Here is a 15,843-nt window from a genome sequence, read left to right on the forward strand (position 1 = left end):
TACTGACTCGATAATGTAGAAGTCATAAAATATAAATCTTTAACAACGTTTGTATGACAAAATAGGGTGCCTAAGATTTTTTGTACGGTACTGTATCTTCATCTTCTTTTGGCTGCTCCCGATTAGGGGTTGCCACAGCAGATCTTTCATCTCCATTGCTCCCTGTCTTCCGCATCCTTCTCTACCACACCTGCCACTTTCATGTCCTCTTTCCACCACATCCTCTTTGGCCTTGCTCATTTTCGTGTGCCTGGCAGCTCCATCCTCAACATTCTCCTCCCAACATGCTCTGCATCTCTTCTCAGGATGTGCCCGTACCATCTCAGTCTCATCTCTCTTAGCTTAATTCCCAAGCTCTCCACATGTGCTGTCCCTCTGATGTGCTCATTCCTTATCTTGTCCAACCTTGTCACTCCCATTGCAAACCTTAACATCCTCAACTCCGCCACCTCCAACTTTGCCTCCTGTCTCTTCGTTAAGGGTACGGTCTCCAATCTGTACATCACAGCTGGTCTCACTACTGTCTTATACATCTTACCTTTCACTTTAGCTTGGACTTTCCTTTCACAAATGACTCATATAAATTTGATTTATTAAATTTAATACATGTTCATTTTGTTTAATTCATTCCAGATTGACTTTAATGAATGAATGTGAAATCATGTGTAATGCCATCCAGGACTGCACACACTCCACAATCGTCAGACCAGCATAATTACAATATACTTATTGTCAAGTAGGCTACACTGGAACCAAAGACACAGACAGAGAAGCAAGGGGGTAGGGAGAGAGAGACGCTATAATATTTGTTGACACCTGATCATCACACCCATATGTTAGTCTTCCCCAAACTGTTGCCACAAAGTTGGAAGCACGCAATTTTATAATTTGTCTTTGTATGCTGAAGAATCACAATTTCCCTTAACTGAAACCAAGGGACCAAAACCTCTTCCAGTATGAGTGCTCCATGAAGACACGGTTTGCCAAGGATGGCGTGGAAGAACTTGAGTGGTCTGGAGAAAACCCTGACCTCAACCCCACTGAACACCTTTTGGATGAAGTGGAACATGGACTGAACACCAGGCCTCATCACTCTACATCAGTACCTGACCTGACTAATGCTCGTGCGGCTGAATGAGCACAAATCCCCACAATCTCCAGAAAGCCTTCCCAGAAGAGTGGAGGTTATGATAACCACAAAGGGGGTAAATCTGGTATTGGATGTTTCAAAAGCACATATGGGTGTGATGGACAGGTGTCCAAAACCTTTGGCCGTATAGTATAGCACAAGCAAAAATATATAATGTTATTTACCAGCTGGGAGAGCCGTATCGTGAAATACTGTGACCGAGGTCTTGAAAGTACTGAGCGAGGCCCTCTGGGCAGAGGTCACGGTATTTCACCATACGGACCGACCTTAAGCTGGTAATTTATTTATTTACCAAATTCTAACAGAAACCAGGAGCGCCCGAAAGGGAAAACCGAGCCGAGCCGCCATTTTGAATCCTCATTCACGGCTGTAATGCAAATTGCTTCCTCCTCGGTATACAAGTGCACTTCCATGGCAGGAAAAAAACTACACTTTGCCGCCTACTGTATGTCGTCCCCTATTTATACAAATAGGAGTCATTCAGGATTCAGCCATGTTTTTGCTCAACCAAAGTTATAGTATTATGACCGTTATATTGCATAAATAAAGCCATTTGGTGAAACTTTGAAGAAGAGATTGTACTGGTTTAAAGTTTTTACCTAACGCAATGTTATGTATTAGGATAACATGGTCCAAAATGGGCCTCATTAACTCGTGAGATCAAACTGTTAGCAAGTTAGAGGTTTTTAGCTTTCTCCTGAAATGTTCTCTTTTATTTTGTTTTCCTCAGGGTAGTAAAACTCGCTTTCGCTGTGAACACTGTCGTTATCGCTATCCATGCTGTAAAATTAATGCCATTCTGGAGCCTCATTCACGGCTGTAATGCAAATGGCTTCCTCCTCGGTATACAAGTGCACTTACATGGCAGGAAAACAACATTTTGCTGCCTATGTAGTCCCCTATTTATACAAATAGGAGTCATTCAGGATTCAGCCATGTTTTTGCTCGGCGTTAGCAACAGTTAGAGGTTTTAGCTTTCTCCTGAAGTGTTTTCTTTTATTTCTTCTTCCTCAGGGTAGTAAAACTCGCTTTCGCTGTGAACACTGTTGTTATCGCTATCCATGCTGTAAAATTAATGCCATTTTGAATCCTCATTCACGGCTGTAATGCAAATTGCTTCCTCCTCGGTATACAAGTGCACTTCCATGGCAGGAAAAAAACTACACTTTGCCGCCTACTATATGTAGTCCCCTATTTATACAAATAGGAGTCATTCAGGATTCAGCCATGTTTTTGCTCGACCAAAGTTATACAGTATTATGACCGTTATATTGCATAAATAAAGCCATTTGGTGAAACTTTGAAGAAGAGATTGTACTGGTTTAAAGTTTTTACCTAATGCAATATTATGTATAACATGGTCCAAAATGGGCCTCATTAACTCGTGAGATCAAACTGTTAGCAAGTTAGAGGTTTTTAGCTTTCTCCTGAAATGTTCTCTTTTATTTTGTTTTCCTCAGGGTAGTAAAACTCGCTTTCGCTGTGAACACTGTCGTTATCGCTATCCATGCTGTAAAATTAATGCCATTTTGAATCCTCATTCACGGCTGTAATGCAAATGGCTTCCTCTTCGGTATACAAGTGCACTTCCATGGCAGGAAAACAACTACATTTTGCCGCCTATGTAGTCCTCTATTTATACAAATAGGAGTCATTCAGGATTCAGCCATGTTTTTGCTCGGCGTTAGCAACAGTTACAGGTTTTTAGCTTTCTCCTGAAGTGTTTTATTTCTTCTTCCTCAGGGTAGTAAAACTCACTTTCGCTGTGAACACTGTTGTTATCGCTATCCATGCTGTAAAATTAATGCCATTTTGAATCCTCATTCACGGCTGTAATGCAAATGGCTTCCTCCTCAGTATACAAGTGCACTTCCATGGCAGGAAAAAAACTACACTTTGCCGCCTACTGTATGTAGTCCCCTATTTATACAAATAGGAGTCATTCAGGATTCAGCCATGTTTTTGCTCGACCAAAGTTATACAGTATTATGACCATTATATTGCATAAATAAAGCCATTTGGTGAAACTTTGAAGAAGAGATTGTACTGGTTTAAAGTTTTTACCTAATGCAATATTATGTATTAGGATAACATGGTCCAAAATGGGCCTCATTAACTCATGAGATCAAACTGTTAGCAAGTTAGAGGTTTTTAGCTTTCTCCTGAAATGTTCTCTTTTATTTTGTTTTCCTCAGGGTAGTAAAACTCGCTTTCGCTGTGAACACTGTTGTTATCGCTATCCATGCTGTAAAATTAATGCCATTTTGAATCCTCATTCACGGCTGTAATGCAAATGGCTTCCTCCTCAGTATACAAGTGCACTTCCATGGCAGGAAAAAAACTACACTTTGCCGCCTACTGTATGTAGTCCCCTATTTATACAAATAGGAGTCATTCAGGATTCAGCCATGTTTTTGCTCGACCAAAGTTATACAGTATTATGACCGTTATATTGCATAAATAAAGCCATTTGGTGAAACTTTGAAGAAGAGATTGTACTGGTTTAAAGTTTTTACCTAATGCAATATTATGTATTAGGATAACATGGTCCAAAATGGGCCTCATTAACTCATGAGATCAAACTGTTAGCAAGTTAGAGGTTTTTAGCTTTCTCCTGAAATGTTCTCTTTTATTTTGTTTTCCTCAGGGTAGTAAAACTCGCTTTCGCTGTGAACACTGTCGTTATCGCTATCCATGCTGTAAAATTAATGCCATTTTGGAGCCTCATTCAGGGCGGCACGGTGGTGTAGTGGTTAGCGCTGTCGCCTCACAGCAAGAAGGTCCTGGGTTCGAGCCCCGGGGCCGGCGAGGGCCTTTCTGTGTGGAGTTTGCATGTTCTCCCCGTGTCCGTGTGGGTTTCCTCCGGGTGCTCCGGTTTCCCCCACAGTCCAAAGACATGCAGGTAAGGTTAACTGGTGACTCTAAATTGACTGTAGGTGTGAATGGTTGTCTGTGTCTGTGTCAGCCCTGTGATGACCTGGCGACTTGTCCAGGGTGTACCCCGCCTTTCGCCTGTAGTCAGCTGGGATAAGCTCCAGCTTGCCTGCGACCCTGTAGAACAGGATAAAGCGGCTAGAGATAATGAGATGAGATGAGATGAGATGAGCCTCATTCACGGCTGTAATGCAAATGGCTTCCTCCTCGGTATACAAGTGCACTTCCATGGCAGGAAAACAACATTTTGCTGCCTATGTAGTCCCCTATTTATACAAATAAGAGTCATTCAGGATTCAGCCATGTTTTTGCTCAGTGTTAGCAAATTACAGGTTTTTAGCTTTCTCCTGAAGTGTTTTCTTTTATTTCTTCTTCCTCAGGGTAGTAAAACTCGCTTTCGCTGTGAACACTGTCGTTATCGCTATCCATGCTGTAAAATTAATGCTATTCTCCTGAGAAATGCTGGCAAAAGTTATAAGATTTTTGATAATCTTATAAATAAATCTTATTTAAAAAAAAGACAAACGTTGATAAAAAAAATTCGACTATGTTTGTTGTTGTGAAGACATGTTGATGTTTATATTTTTAATATTGTGTTGTACTACTACTGCAAAAGAAATGATAAATGAATACCTTTTAAGTGGTGTTTTTTCACTCTGCTTTTATTCAGTCCGTTCAAACTGTGTTCTCTAAATTAAAATAGTGCAGTGCTTTAAAATTCCTCTTTAAAACATCTTACCTGAGCGTCAAACATTTGTCGATAAACCTTTCCGCTTGGAACAACCCGAGTCTCAGTCATGACTATTGCAGTGGCTAACTCTAGCTAATGGGAGTTACTGTAGCTAGCCTGCTAACAAAATGTCGCCGTGATAAAACAGTTAGTTAGGTAATGCTACTGTGAGAAGCAGGTTGCTAATTTTGAGAACAGAAAAACTAGCTCCTTGTTCATTTCCCCCCCTTATTGTTGATATGATGGTGGAGTTTTCAGCGTCGTGATAATAAAGCAAACCCATTCTCCATGCTAACAGCTCCAGCGTCTCCTTGTTGCTATGGTGACAAGGCGGGCAGGTGTTTAAAAAGTGCAAGCGCGCGCGCCAGCAAGTGGAGCAGCATTTCCTCACTAAATTCACAACTAGGATTTTTATTCATTAAAAGTCACTTCATGTCTTAAAGTAATGATGGATGTCGTTTCTCTTGACATAATATGGATTACTACAGTTATGGAATAGGGCTGTTTACTGTATTATTATTTATTATTTGATCTCAAATGCATTAAGAAGGCAAGAAACTGCACTAATTAACTTTTGATGAGGCACCTGTTAATTACTCCCTCATGAAGCTGGTTAAGATAATGCCAATAGTGTGCAAAGTGTCATCAAGGTAAACACTGGCTACTTTGAAGAATCTAAGATATGAAATATATTTGTTTTTTCCCCCACTTTTTTTTTGTTTACCACAAAATTCTATACATGTTCCATATATTATTTCATAGTTTTTGTGTGTTCACTATTGTTCGACAACAATAGTGTGTCTCATCTCATTATCTCTAGCCGCTTTATCCTTCTACAGGGTCGCAGGCAAGCTGGAGCCTATCCCAGCTGACTACGGGCGAAAGGCGGGGTACACCCTGGACAAGTCGCCAGGTCATCACAGGGCTGACACATAGACACAGACAACCATTCACACTCACATTCACACCTACGCTCAATTTAGAGTCACCAGTTAACCTAACCTGCATGTCTTTGGACTGTGGGGGAAACCGGAGCACCCGGAGGAAACCCACGCGGACACGGGGAGAACATGCAAACTCCACACAGAAAGGCCCTCGCCGGCCACGGGGCTCGAACCCGGACCTTCTTGCTGTGAGGCGACAGCGCTAACCACTACACCACCATGCCGCCCACAATAGTGTGTGTGTGTGTGTGTGTAATCTATTGTACTTAACAAGTAAACGACCAATCAAGCTGCTATAAACAGAAGCCCATTCCTTAATCAAGTTGTAGGGGGTAAAATAGAAAATATTTCTGAACACAAACAATAGACATCAGAGATTGGCATGGTGGGTAGGGAGTCTAGTAGCTATGCATTTCTGGCCTTGCCCCTGCTAAAAAAAATGTAAATAAAAACTCTAGCACTATTAATGAGTGATATAAGTATATCATTCAAATCTAACAAACACCATTCCACATGAGTCTCTTTATTCTGTTGTAAACAGCTGGGATTTGAAATCTCGTCTCATCTCATTATCTCTAGCCGCTTTATCCTGTTCTACAGGGTCGCAGGCAAGCTGGAGCCTATCCCAGCTGACTACGGGCGAGAGGCGGGGTACACCCTGGACAAGTCGCCAGGTCATCACAGGGCTGACACATAGACTCACATTCACATCTACGGTCAATTTAGAGTCACCAGTTAACCTAACCTGCATGTCTTTGGACTGTGGGGGAAACCGGAGCACCCGGAGGAATCCCACGGGGACACGGGGAGAACATGCAAACTCCGCACAGAAAGGCCCTCGCCGGCCACGGGGCTCGAACCCGGACCTTCTTGCTGTGAGGCGACAGCGCTAACCACTACACCACCGTGCCGCCGGGATTTGAAATACAACAGAAAAAATAGAATCATGTGGAATGGTGTTTGTTAGATTTGAATTTTCTCCAATCCCAGGTTCCGGTGAAAACTGAGACACATGAAGCTGCAAAACTTAAAAGAAGCGAGGTTTATTGGATCTTCAGAAAATTGTCAAACAGCTCAGTGATGTTTCGTTCATGAGGTGAATCTAACTAGTGCACACACACACAAAGACTTCCTATGTGTGTTGTCTTTTGACAAGGCCAGCTAAACCTGATATACAGCAAATATCCAATATGTTTCAACGTAATCCGCGTAGTGTAACAAACCTGCTTTTAAATTCACCACTTAGGTCTATATGTATTTATAGGAAATTCTAAAACGCCATATTTTAACTGACCATATTGCACTACTTTAAGAATCAGTGTCATCAATAATTCTGAGGATAGAATTGGGTTGATAGGCGATAATAATAATAATAAAAATAATAAATAATCATCATCTCCATCTCCAGTCTTTTCTGTAGGTTGACGTCGGCTATTAGGCAATGCAAAACGTTGTCTCCTTGGTAGGCTTATATCAAATCCCATCTGTGTCTGTGTTATCACAACTCCCACTGGAGTTGTCCAGATCACACTGTGAGCACTCTTTAGCACAGTCTTTAACAGTTGCTTTTGTTCTCAAGGCACGTTTCCTGTCATGAGAAGAAACTGTTAAAATTGGTTCAGAATGGTGATATTAGTGTGCTACCTTGCACCTTAAGCAAATAATTGGGATAATTTCAAAAACATTGCAAAATCACAGCAGCACACGTGTCAGTATTGCTGGAGGCACAAACATACTAAACGTAATGGAAAAGTCATATACCAACCTTCTGTAATAAAAATTGCATCTTGGCCTGGGTGGGTAGCTGGATGACAATTCCTCTTCGGTGAACACCCTTTCCTGTAAATTAAGTAATATTAAAATTTATGCAAAACAGTCCAGCATATGTCCCCTTTTAATGTAATTAATGTACAACCTCAATTCCAAAAAAGTTGGGACACTGTTTAAAACATAAATAAAAACAGAATGTGAAGATTTACAAATCATGGAAACCCTATATTTCATTGAAAATAGTACAAAGATAGCATATCAAATGTTGTAACTGAGAAATGTTATTGTTTTTTGAAAAATATATGCTCGTTTTGAATTTGATATCAGCAACACATTTCAGAAAAGTTGGGATGGGGCAACAAAAGACTGAAAAAGTTGTGTAATGCTTAAAAAAAAAAAAAAAAACCTAATTTGGGGGCATCGTGGCTCAGGTGGATAAGGCGCCATACCATAAATCCGGGGACCCGGGCTCGATTCCGGCCCGAGGTCATTTCCCGATCCCTCCCCGTCTCTCTCTCCCGCTCATTTCCTGTCTCTACACTGTCCTATCCAATAATAAAGGTGAAAAAAGCCCAAAAAAAATCTTTAAAAAAACCAAACCCTAATTTGGTTAATTGGCAACAGGTAATTAACATGATTGGGTATAAAAAGAGCATCCCAGAGATGGAAATCACTATATGGGCTCAGGAACACTTCATAAAACCATCGTCTATGAAAACAGTTCATTACTGCATTCACAAATGCAAGTTAAAACCAAATATAAACAAATATAAACAATATCCAGAAACACCACCACCTTCTCTGGGCCCCAGCTCTTTTACGATGGACTGAGGCAAAGTGGAAAATTGTCCCAAGGTCTGACAAATCAAAAGTAGAAATTCTTTTTAGAAATCATGGACACCACGTTCTCCAGGCTAAAGAGGAGAGGAACCATCTGGCTTATTATCAGTGCACAGTTCAAAAGCAGCATCTGTGATGGTATGAGGGTGCAGTAGTGCACATGACATGGGTAGCTTGTACATCTGGGAAGGCATCATTAATGCTGAATGATATAAACACGTTTCAGAGTAATATGCTGCCATCCAGACAAAATCTTTTGCAGGGAAGGCCTTCCTTCTTTCAGGAAGACAATGCCAAACCGCTTTCTGCACATATTAAAACTGCATGGCTTCGTAGTAAGAGAGTCTGGGTGCTAAACCGGCCTGCCTGCAGTCCAGACCTGTCTCCCATTTAAAACATTTGGTGCATTATGAAGCACAAAATACGACAAAGGAGACCCCGAACTGTTGAGCAACTGAAATTGTATATCAGGTAAGAATGGACAACATTTCTCTTTCAAAACTACAGCAATTGGTCTCCTCAGTTCTCAAACGTTTACAGAATGTTGTTAAAAGTAGAGGTGAGTGGTAAACATTCCCCTGTCCCAACTTTTTTTGAAACGTGTTGTTGACATCAAATTCAAACTGTGCATATATTTTTCAAAAAACAATAAAATTTCTCAGTTTCTATATTTGATATGTTGTCTTTGTACTATTTTCAATGAAATATTGGGTTTCCATGATTTGCAAATTATCACATTCTGTTTTTATTTACGGTTTACACAGCGTCCCAACTTTTTTGGAATTGGGTTTATAATCATTGAAGTTTTTGTAATTAAAATTCATAACACTGAGTAAAATTCGAGTCTTGTATTACCCGATAACTTTCTTCCTTACTGTCTGAGGTACACGGATCTTTAATATTTATGCAGATATTGTACTCCTCTGAGGTTGGGCTTTGGGAATCATCACTTCCACCTAAGGTCAAAATTGAAAAGTAAATGTCAGTCGACAAGAAATGAACCAACCATGAGAAAAAATAGGAACTAGGTTTTGTGGTAAACCTGGTCTGAATATTCTACTACTGATGTGTTGAGAAACACAAATGTATCTACATTTTGAATTTCTGTGTTTGTTACATTAGTAAATGGACAGAATTTATGGAAGAAAATGGATCAGTACAAATGAAGACTAGTTACAGGCATAAACTAAGTAAGTGTGAAGCCAAAAGAGAATTATCCAATAAATACAGGAAAGAAATTTAAAAAAAAATGTATTGCAGAAAATAGAAGTGGAGTTACAAACAGAGAGCACCTTTCTCATATCTTTCCTTGAAATCTTCCTCACTTGTTTGGCTTTTTAGCTAAACAGGAAAAAAGCACAGTCATTTCTCAAACAAAAGCAAAAAAAAAAAAGAGGAACAAGCTGTTGCAACTGGGGTGTGATTCCTTTTTTAAAAAAATAATAAAGAACAATTCTGTTCTCTGCATTATTGAGCTCTCTGAACTGCCGTTTACATTTAATGAAGTTACATTACACTAAAAAATAGTCATTGCTCACACAAAAGCAAAAACGGAACAAGCTGCTGTAACTGATACGATTCATATTTTCAAAAATGAAGAACCATTGTTTTTTTTTCTGCCATATTGAGCTCTCTGAACTGCTGCTTAATGATGTTACAAAGAGAGAATGTAACACTAACCTCCATTTTGCTCCAAAAAGAATTACCTTCTGTACTCTGGAAAAAAAAAAAGGAACAATTTAGATGATATTATAACATTATACCATATTATATGTGTATTGAGTGACTAGACAAAATGTCTGATCACTATGAATAGATGATCAAACTTTGTCATATCACAAAGATAGCAATACACACTTTAATCACAGCATGATACACTGCATCAGATACCAGATGTGGAACCCAAATTCTTCAGTCAATGAAAAATACAAGTTTGGCTTCAAGTTCCTCACTCAAGTCTCGTTCTCGTCTCATTATCTCTAGGCGCTTTATCCTGTTCTACAGGGTCGCAGGCAAGCTGGAGCCTATCCCAGCTGACTATGGGCGAGAGGCGGGGTACACCCTGGACAAGTCGCCAGGTCATCACAGGGCTGACACATAGACTCACATTCACGCCTACGGTCAATTTAGAGTCACCAGTTAACCTAACCTGCATGTCTTTGGACTGTGGGGGAAAACGGAGCACCCGGAGGAAACCCACGCGAACACGGGGAGAACATGCAAACTCCGCACAGAAAGGCCCTCGCCGGCCACGGGACTCGAACCCGGACCTTCTTGCTGTGAGGCAACAGCGCTAACCACTACACCACCGTGCCGCCCTCCTCACTCAAGTTAATGTATAAATTCTTACATTTACTAATAGTATGAAAGCACATTTACAAGAAAGATTTACAAAAGAAGACAATGTTTGATTCAAAATCACACAACTATTTTAGTTACTGATTAGTGCCCCTTTCACCAAGAAAAAAAAGTAAAACATTAGCTACAGCTAAATAACAACAGCTCTATTGCTAATCTCCCAAATGTTAGCGAGCAGGATAATAATGCAAATAATACTAGTTGAAGGCTAATAGAGAGAGAGAGAGAGCGGGCAGCACGGTGGTGTAGTGGTTAGCGCTGTCGCCTCACAGCAAGAAGGTCTGGGTTCGTGCCCCATGGCCGGCGAGGGCCTTTCTGTGTGGAGTTTGCATGTTCTCCCCGTGTCCGCGTGGGTTTCCTCCGGGTGCTCCGGTTTCCCCCACAGTCCAAAGACATGCAGGTTATGTTAACTGCTGACTCTAAATTGGCCGTAGGTGTGAATGGTTGTCTGTGTCTATGTGTCAGCCCTGTGATGACCTGGCGACTTGTCCAGGGTGTACCCCGCCTTTCGCCCGTAGTCAGCTGGGATAGGCTCCAGCTTGCCTGTGACCCTGTAGAACAGGATAAAGCGGTTAGAGATAATGGATGGATGGACCCATCGAATTGTGTAGTATATTTTCCATCACTAAATTTCTGCATTGTCTTGTGACAGTGATATCAGTAATGAGATACGTATTGCAGTTATGATACATATTTATTCCTTTCTTCGACACCGCATGCCATGCACCAGAAATGACACCACAACATTTATTATGGTGTGACTCTGCTGGGTGCCTGGTGGACAGCAGTGAACCGGCGCTTTCACTTTACATCATTACTATATAGTTACGATCACATATTATCGGACGTAAGAACTAATCGATATCGATCCACGGTAGTTTTAGATTATCTAAAACTAAGGAAAGATGCTCATAATTCAAAGACATGCGGTTAGGTTAACATGGGGCCGCCTTGGGCTGAAGTGCCCTTGAGCAAGGCACCTAACCCCCAACTGATCCCCGGGCGCTGTAGCATAGCTGCCCGCTGCTCTGGGTATGTGTGTGTATGCTCATTGCTCACTTGTGTGTGCTCGCTGCTTCAGATGGGTTTAATGCAGGGGTTAAATTTCACTATGCTTGAGTGTATGTGTGATAAATAAAGGCTTCTTGGCTTCTTCCTCTTCTTCTAATTGGTACTGATCTCTACAATAATTAGTGTACAGAGTAAGAAATCATTCAAGTAAAAAAGCATACAGTGCAAAGATGCATTGTCAGCTAGGAAAAAAACAGTAGGATAAAGAGCTTCGGGAAAAAACCTACTGGAAAATATACTCCTCGTTCAAATGCAACGTATGAGCTCTAAGGGTTAAAGCTGCAATCTTGAATTTTCAAACATGATAAACATTTGTCTGGTTACAACTATCAACTGTCCAACAAGCTACTGGACTAATAAAACTGTTTTAATTAGTTTTATATGAAGCTGCTGTGAATATTTTCCATAAAATGTGTTTGTCAATAATCCCACATTACTTTTTAAAAAGCAAATTAAAAATAAGCGCTTGATAAAAGCCCATCTATCTTATGTAACTAAAAGATACAAATTTCATTGTCCGGCAGTCAAGTGTTAATGAGAAGTTGCCTTGCACTTACAATCCTGTGGTGTTACTTAACCCTGTGGTGTTACATGTACGTCAATTGTACATACGTATGGACATCATATGGTTGCAAAAGCCATTAAAAATCAGATCGATGCATTTACCATGTTCTCTTAACTATGGAGCTTCGCTCTGCACACTGTGTGTGAGGGGAGCACTACTTTAAATACAAAGTATACTGTATATAGCAGCAGCTTAGGTCTCATCCTCAGTGTCACATCTGTTGAAGTTTAGATTTTTTTAGGAACTTTAAATCAACACCTTGGAACTGACTGATGCGAAAAAGCCATTATGACTTTACAAGCGGCAACACGGTGGTGTAGTGGTTAGCGCTATCGCCTCACAGCAAGAAGGTCCTGGGTTCGAGCCCCGTGGCCGGCAAGGGCCTTTCTGTGTGGAGTTTGCATGTTCTCCCCGTGTCCGCGTGGGTTTCCTCCAGGTGCTCCGGTTTCCCCCACAGTCCAAAGACATGCAGGTTAGGTTAACTGGTGACTCTAAATTGACCGTAGGTGTGAATGTGAGTGTGAATGGTTGTCTGTGTCTATGTGTCAGCCCTGTGATGACCTGGCGACTTGTCCAGGGTGTACCCCGCCTTTCACCCGTAGTCAGCTGGGATAGGCTCCAGCTTGCCTGCGACCCTGTAGAACAGGATAAAGTGGCTAGAGATAATGAGATGAGATGAGACTTTACAAGCATGGGATTAGAGAAAAAGTAGTGTTTGAAAGTAGTAAGAAAGTGGAAGTAGATATTATTCTTGATGAAATGCAGTAAATAATTACAAGAACAGATACTTAAAAATCACTCAGAAATCATACTTTGTTACTTCCTACTTCTGGTCAAAACACATGATGACATATGGCAAAAGAGTGACTGAGTTCTACATATAACGTGACTGCTTACTCCTAGTGATTTATGGAAGTGGTTCTGTCTCCTGAGTTTTGCTTGAAGAGCAAGGGTTTCTGCTTGAGTGCGGAATAACTGGACCTGGAGCTCATCATAACGTTCTCCCATCTCTCGGAGCTGCTTGCGGTAACGATCCTTGTCCTGAAGGTTTTTACAGTTCTCCTGATGGTACTCTTCTCTCGAAGAAATCGCCTTATTAACAGACAAAAGGGGGCCTTACAGCTTAACAGACACATAATTCATATGTGATACATACACTACCATTCATAAGTTTGGGGTCACCCAGACAATTTTGTGTTTTCCATGAAAAGTCACACTTTTATTTACCACCATAAGTTGTAAAATGAATAGAAAATATAGTCAAGCCATTTTTCTGGCCATTTTGAGCATTTAATCGACCCCACAAATGTGATGCTCCAGAAACTCAATCTGCTCAAAGGAAGGTCAGTTTTATAGCTTCTCTAAAGAGCTCAACTGTTTTCAGCTGTGCTAACATGATTGTACAAGGGTTTTCTAATCATCCATTAGCCTTCTGAGGCAATGAGCAAACACATTGTACCATTAGAACACTGGAGTGATAGTTGCTGGAAATGGGCCTCTATACACCTATGGAGATATTGTACCAAAAACCAGACATTTGCAACTAGAATAGTCATTTACCACATTGGCAATGTATAGAGTGGATTTCTGATTAGTTTAAAGTGATCTTCATTGAAAAGAACAGTGCTTTTCTTTCAAAAATAAGGACATTTCAAAGTGACCCCAAACTTTTGAATGGTAGTGTAGGCCATGTTAGATGTTATAGCAGTGCAGTGCAAACACAGAGCAGAGTTAAAATGTCATTTTATCACCTTGTCTCTTTCTTTAATGACTTCTTCTAGCTGCTTTAAAATGTCCTCCATGCGATTGCAGTACATTTTTGAGTCTTTCTTTAAAATCTCACACTTCAATTCCAGTTCATCCTTCTTTTCCAGGTACTGCAAACATGACATTTTCATAATAAGTAAGCAAATGGCTTGCTGCTGACAATATGTTGATATATGATCGTAAGAAATTTAAAACCTTTTCCACAAACCTTATCTCGTAGCTCGTCAGCGTCATGTAGCTCCCTGCGTAATTCATAAAGCTCATTGAGTAGCTCTTGATGTGCCTGGCTTTGCCTCTTGAAATCTTCCACTGACTCAGTGCTTGGCTTCTCATTGTCTGTTGGCATTTGAACCTGATGGAAAATCATTGGCCCATGTGGTCATTTTGACTTAGAAGGATCTATGAGTGCATCCTTTTGTTTGTTTCTTTCTTTCTAAATCTGTTTTACCTGGGAAGAGCTCTGAAGCTCCTGCACTTGAGCTCTGAGAAGATCATTCTCTTTCTGAAGCTCCAACATCATTTCTTGGCTAGGCCTCTGCTCCATAGCATTTTTAAGGGTAATAGTACGTTTACGTTGAATCTTTGAATTGCTCTCGGCATTCATTAAGCTGTGCTTCAGCCTCTCAATCTGATCAAGAAAATAAAAAAATTCTCACTTCTTATTTATACATAAGATGCATGAAAATTTCACCTACTGGGCCATATATTCTTAAAATGGTCTCACTTCCAGCTGTAGGTCCCGATTACACATGAGAGCACAGTTCTTCTCCTCACTTAGTCGGTTCATGTCACTCATCAACTTGTAATTTTCATCCTTCAAGTGCCGTGCCTTGTCCCACATTTGGTCCCGTTCTTCACGCATGCGCTGTACACGCTCTTGCTGTTTGCGAACCTCACATTCTCGTGTCTGCAGCTGGCGAATGGTGTCAGCATGCTCAGCCATCTGTGCAGATGCTGCCAATCTTGCTTTGCACTCATCCTGAAGCGCTTTCTGAAGCCGAGTCACTTCACTCATGAGAAACTGAGTTAAACCTGACTCACCTGCGGTATCTTAATTGTGAGAAACAAATGGGCACAAAATAATCTCTTAAAGCATTAAAATAATTAAACATTGTTTATTATTACTGGCATTTCCCACTGAAAACCCAAAAACATATCTACCATTATGCCATTTTAGATAACAGCAAACCTACCAACAAGGATTGAGAAGACCCTTGATGGCTCTTTGCCTGTTATTTTCTGATACAGCTGAGGGTAGTCCAGTTCCAAACTCTCAAGGAATGCCACATAGCCCTTATGACCTGTCCTTTGTAAGATATCTAGCAGTACACCTAAAGAACACAGAAAATGTCTCTAAATACGGACAAGAACAACAAGGTCAGTGTGTGGGGGCGTAAAAGTTACCTACCTACTTTTCGCCGTCTAATGACTAAACTTGGATCATTGTAAATCTGTTCCTCGTCCTCACTGTTAAGCACCCTACACTGTCTCAGGTATGGTATTATTCGTGAAGGCTCAATGGTCTTGATGAGAAGCATTCTGTGGTCCTCCAGCCTCATCCAGCACTCTTCGTCGTCCTCAAACTCAACAGCATTCGGTCCATCAGCCATTGCTTGTATCGTAGTCTGGGGATGTTTCTATCTTTACTTCTTGACTGAAACTGGTAACAGGGCTGACTTCAATGCAATATATCAGAAACAAAAAGGAAACACCG

At 40.8% G+C, this 15,843-nt stretch overlaps 2 protein-coding genes across 3 annotated transcripts in view; both read right to left on the reverse strand.

Moving 5' to 3' along the window:
- LOC132872774 (coiled-coil domain-containing protein 180-like) overlaps positions 1-5,578 on the reverse strand; it is a 54,521-nt gene extending 48,943 nt beyond the window's left edge. Inside the window, exon 1 of the mRNA XM_060907850.1 lies at positions 4,824-5,578. Within this exon, the coding sequence (XP_060763833.1) occupies positions 4,824-4,883 (60 nt within the window). The 5' untranslated portion in view covers positions 4,884-5,578. The remainder of the gene's footprint in view (positions 1-4,823) is intronic.
- Positions 5,579-6,768: 1,190 nt separating this feature from the next.
- Positions 6,769-15,797, reverse strand: card9 (caspase recruitment domain family, member 9). Of its 2 annotated transcripts, none has more exons than XM_060907852.1 (12): positions 15,538-15,797; positions 15,323-15,460; positions 14,854-15,179; positions 14,578-14,757; positions 14,338-14,481; positions 14,114-14,239; positions 13,260-13,454; positions 10,049-10,084; positions 9,661-9,709; positions 9,244-9,324; positions 7,524-7,597; positions 6,769-7,346 (listed from the first exon to the last, which is right to left on the reverse strand). In XM_060907852.1, exons 1-12 carry the CDS (start codon positions 15,737-15,739, stop codon positions 7,314-7,316), a joined length of 1,584 nt encoding a protein of 527 aa, XP_060763835.1. In that variant the 5' UTR covers positions 15,740-15,797; the 3' UTR covers positions 6,769-7,313. The 2 variants fall into 2 exon arrangements, with proteins under 2 accessions (XP_060763835.1, XP_060763834.1); XM_060907851.1 differs by having other exon boundaries at positions 9,224-9,324.
- Between the last annotated feature and the right edge of the window lie 46 nt (positions 15,798-15,843).

Source organism: Neoarius graeffei, chromosome 24 (assembly GCF_027579695.1).
Source record: "Neoarius graeffei isolate fNeoGra1 chromosome 24, fNeoGra1.pri, whole genome shotgun sequence".
In the NCBI taxonomy this organism is placed as follows: Eukaryota; Metazoa; Chordata; class Actinopteri; order Siluriformes; family Ariidae; genus Neoarius; species Neoarius graeffei.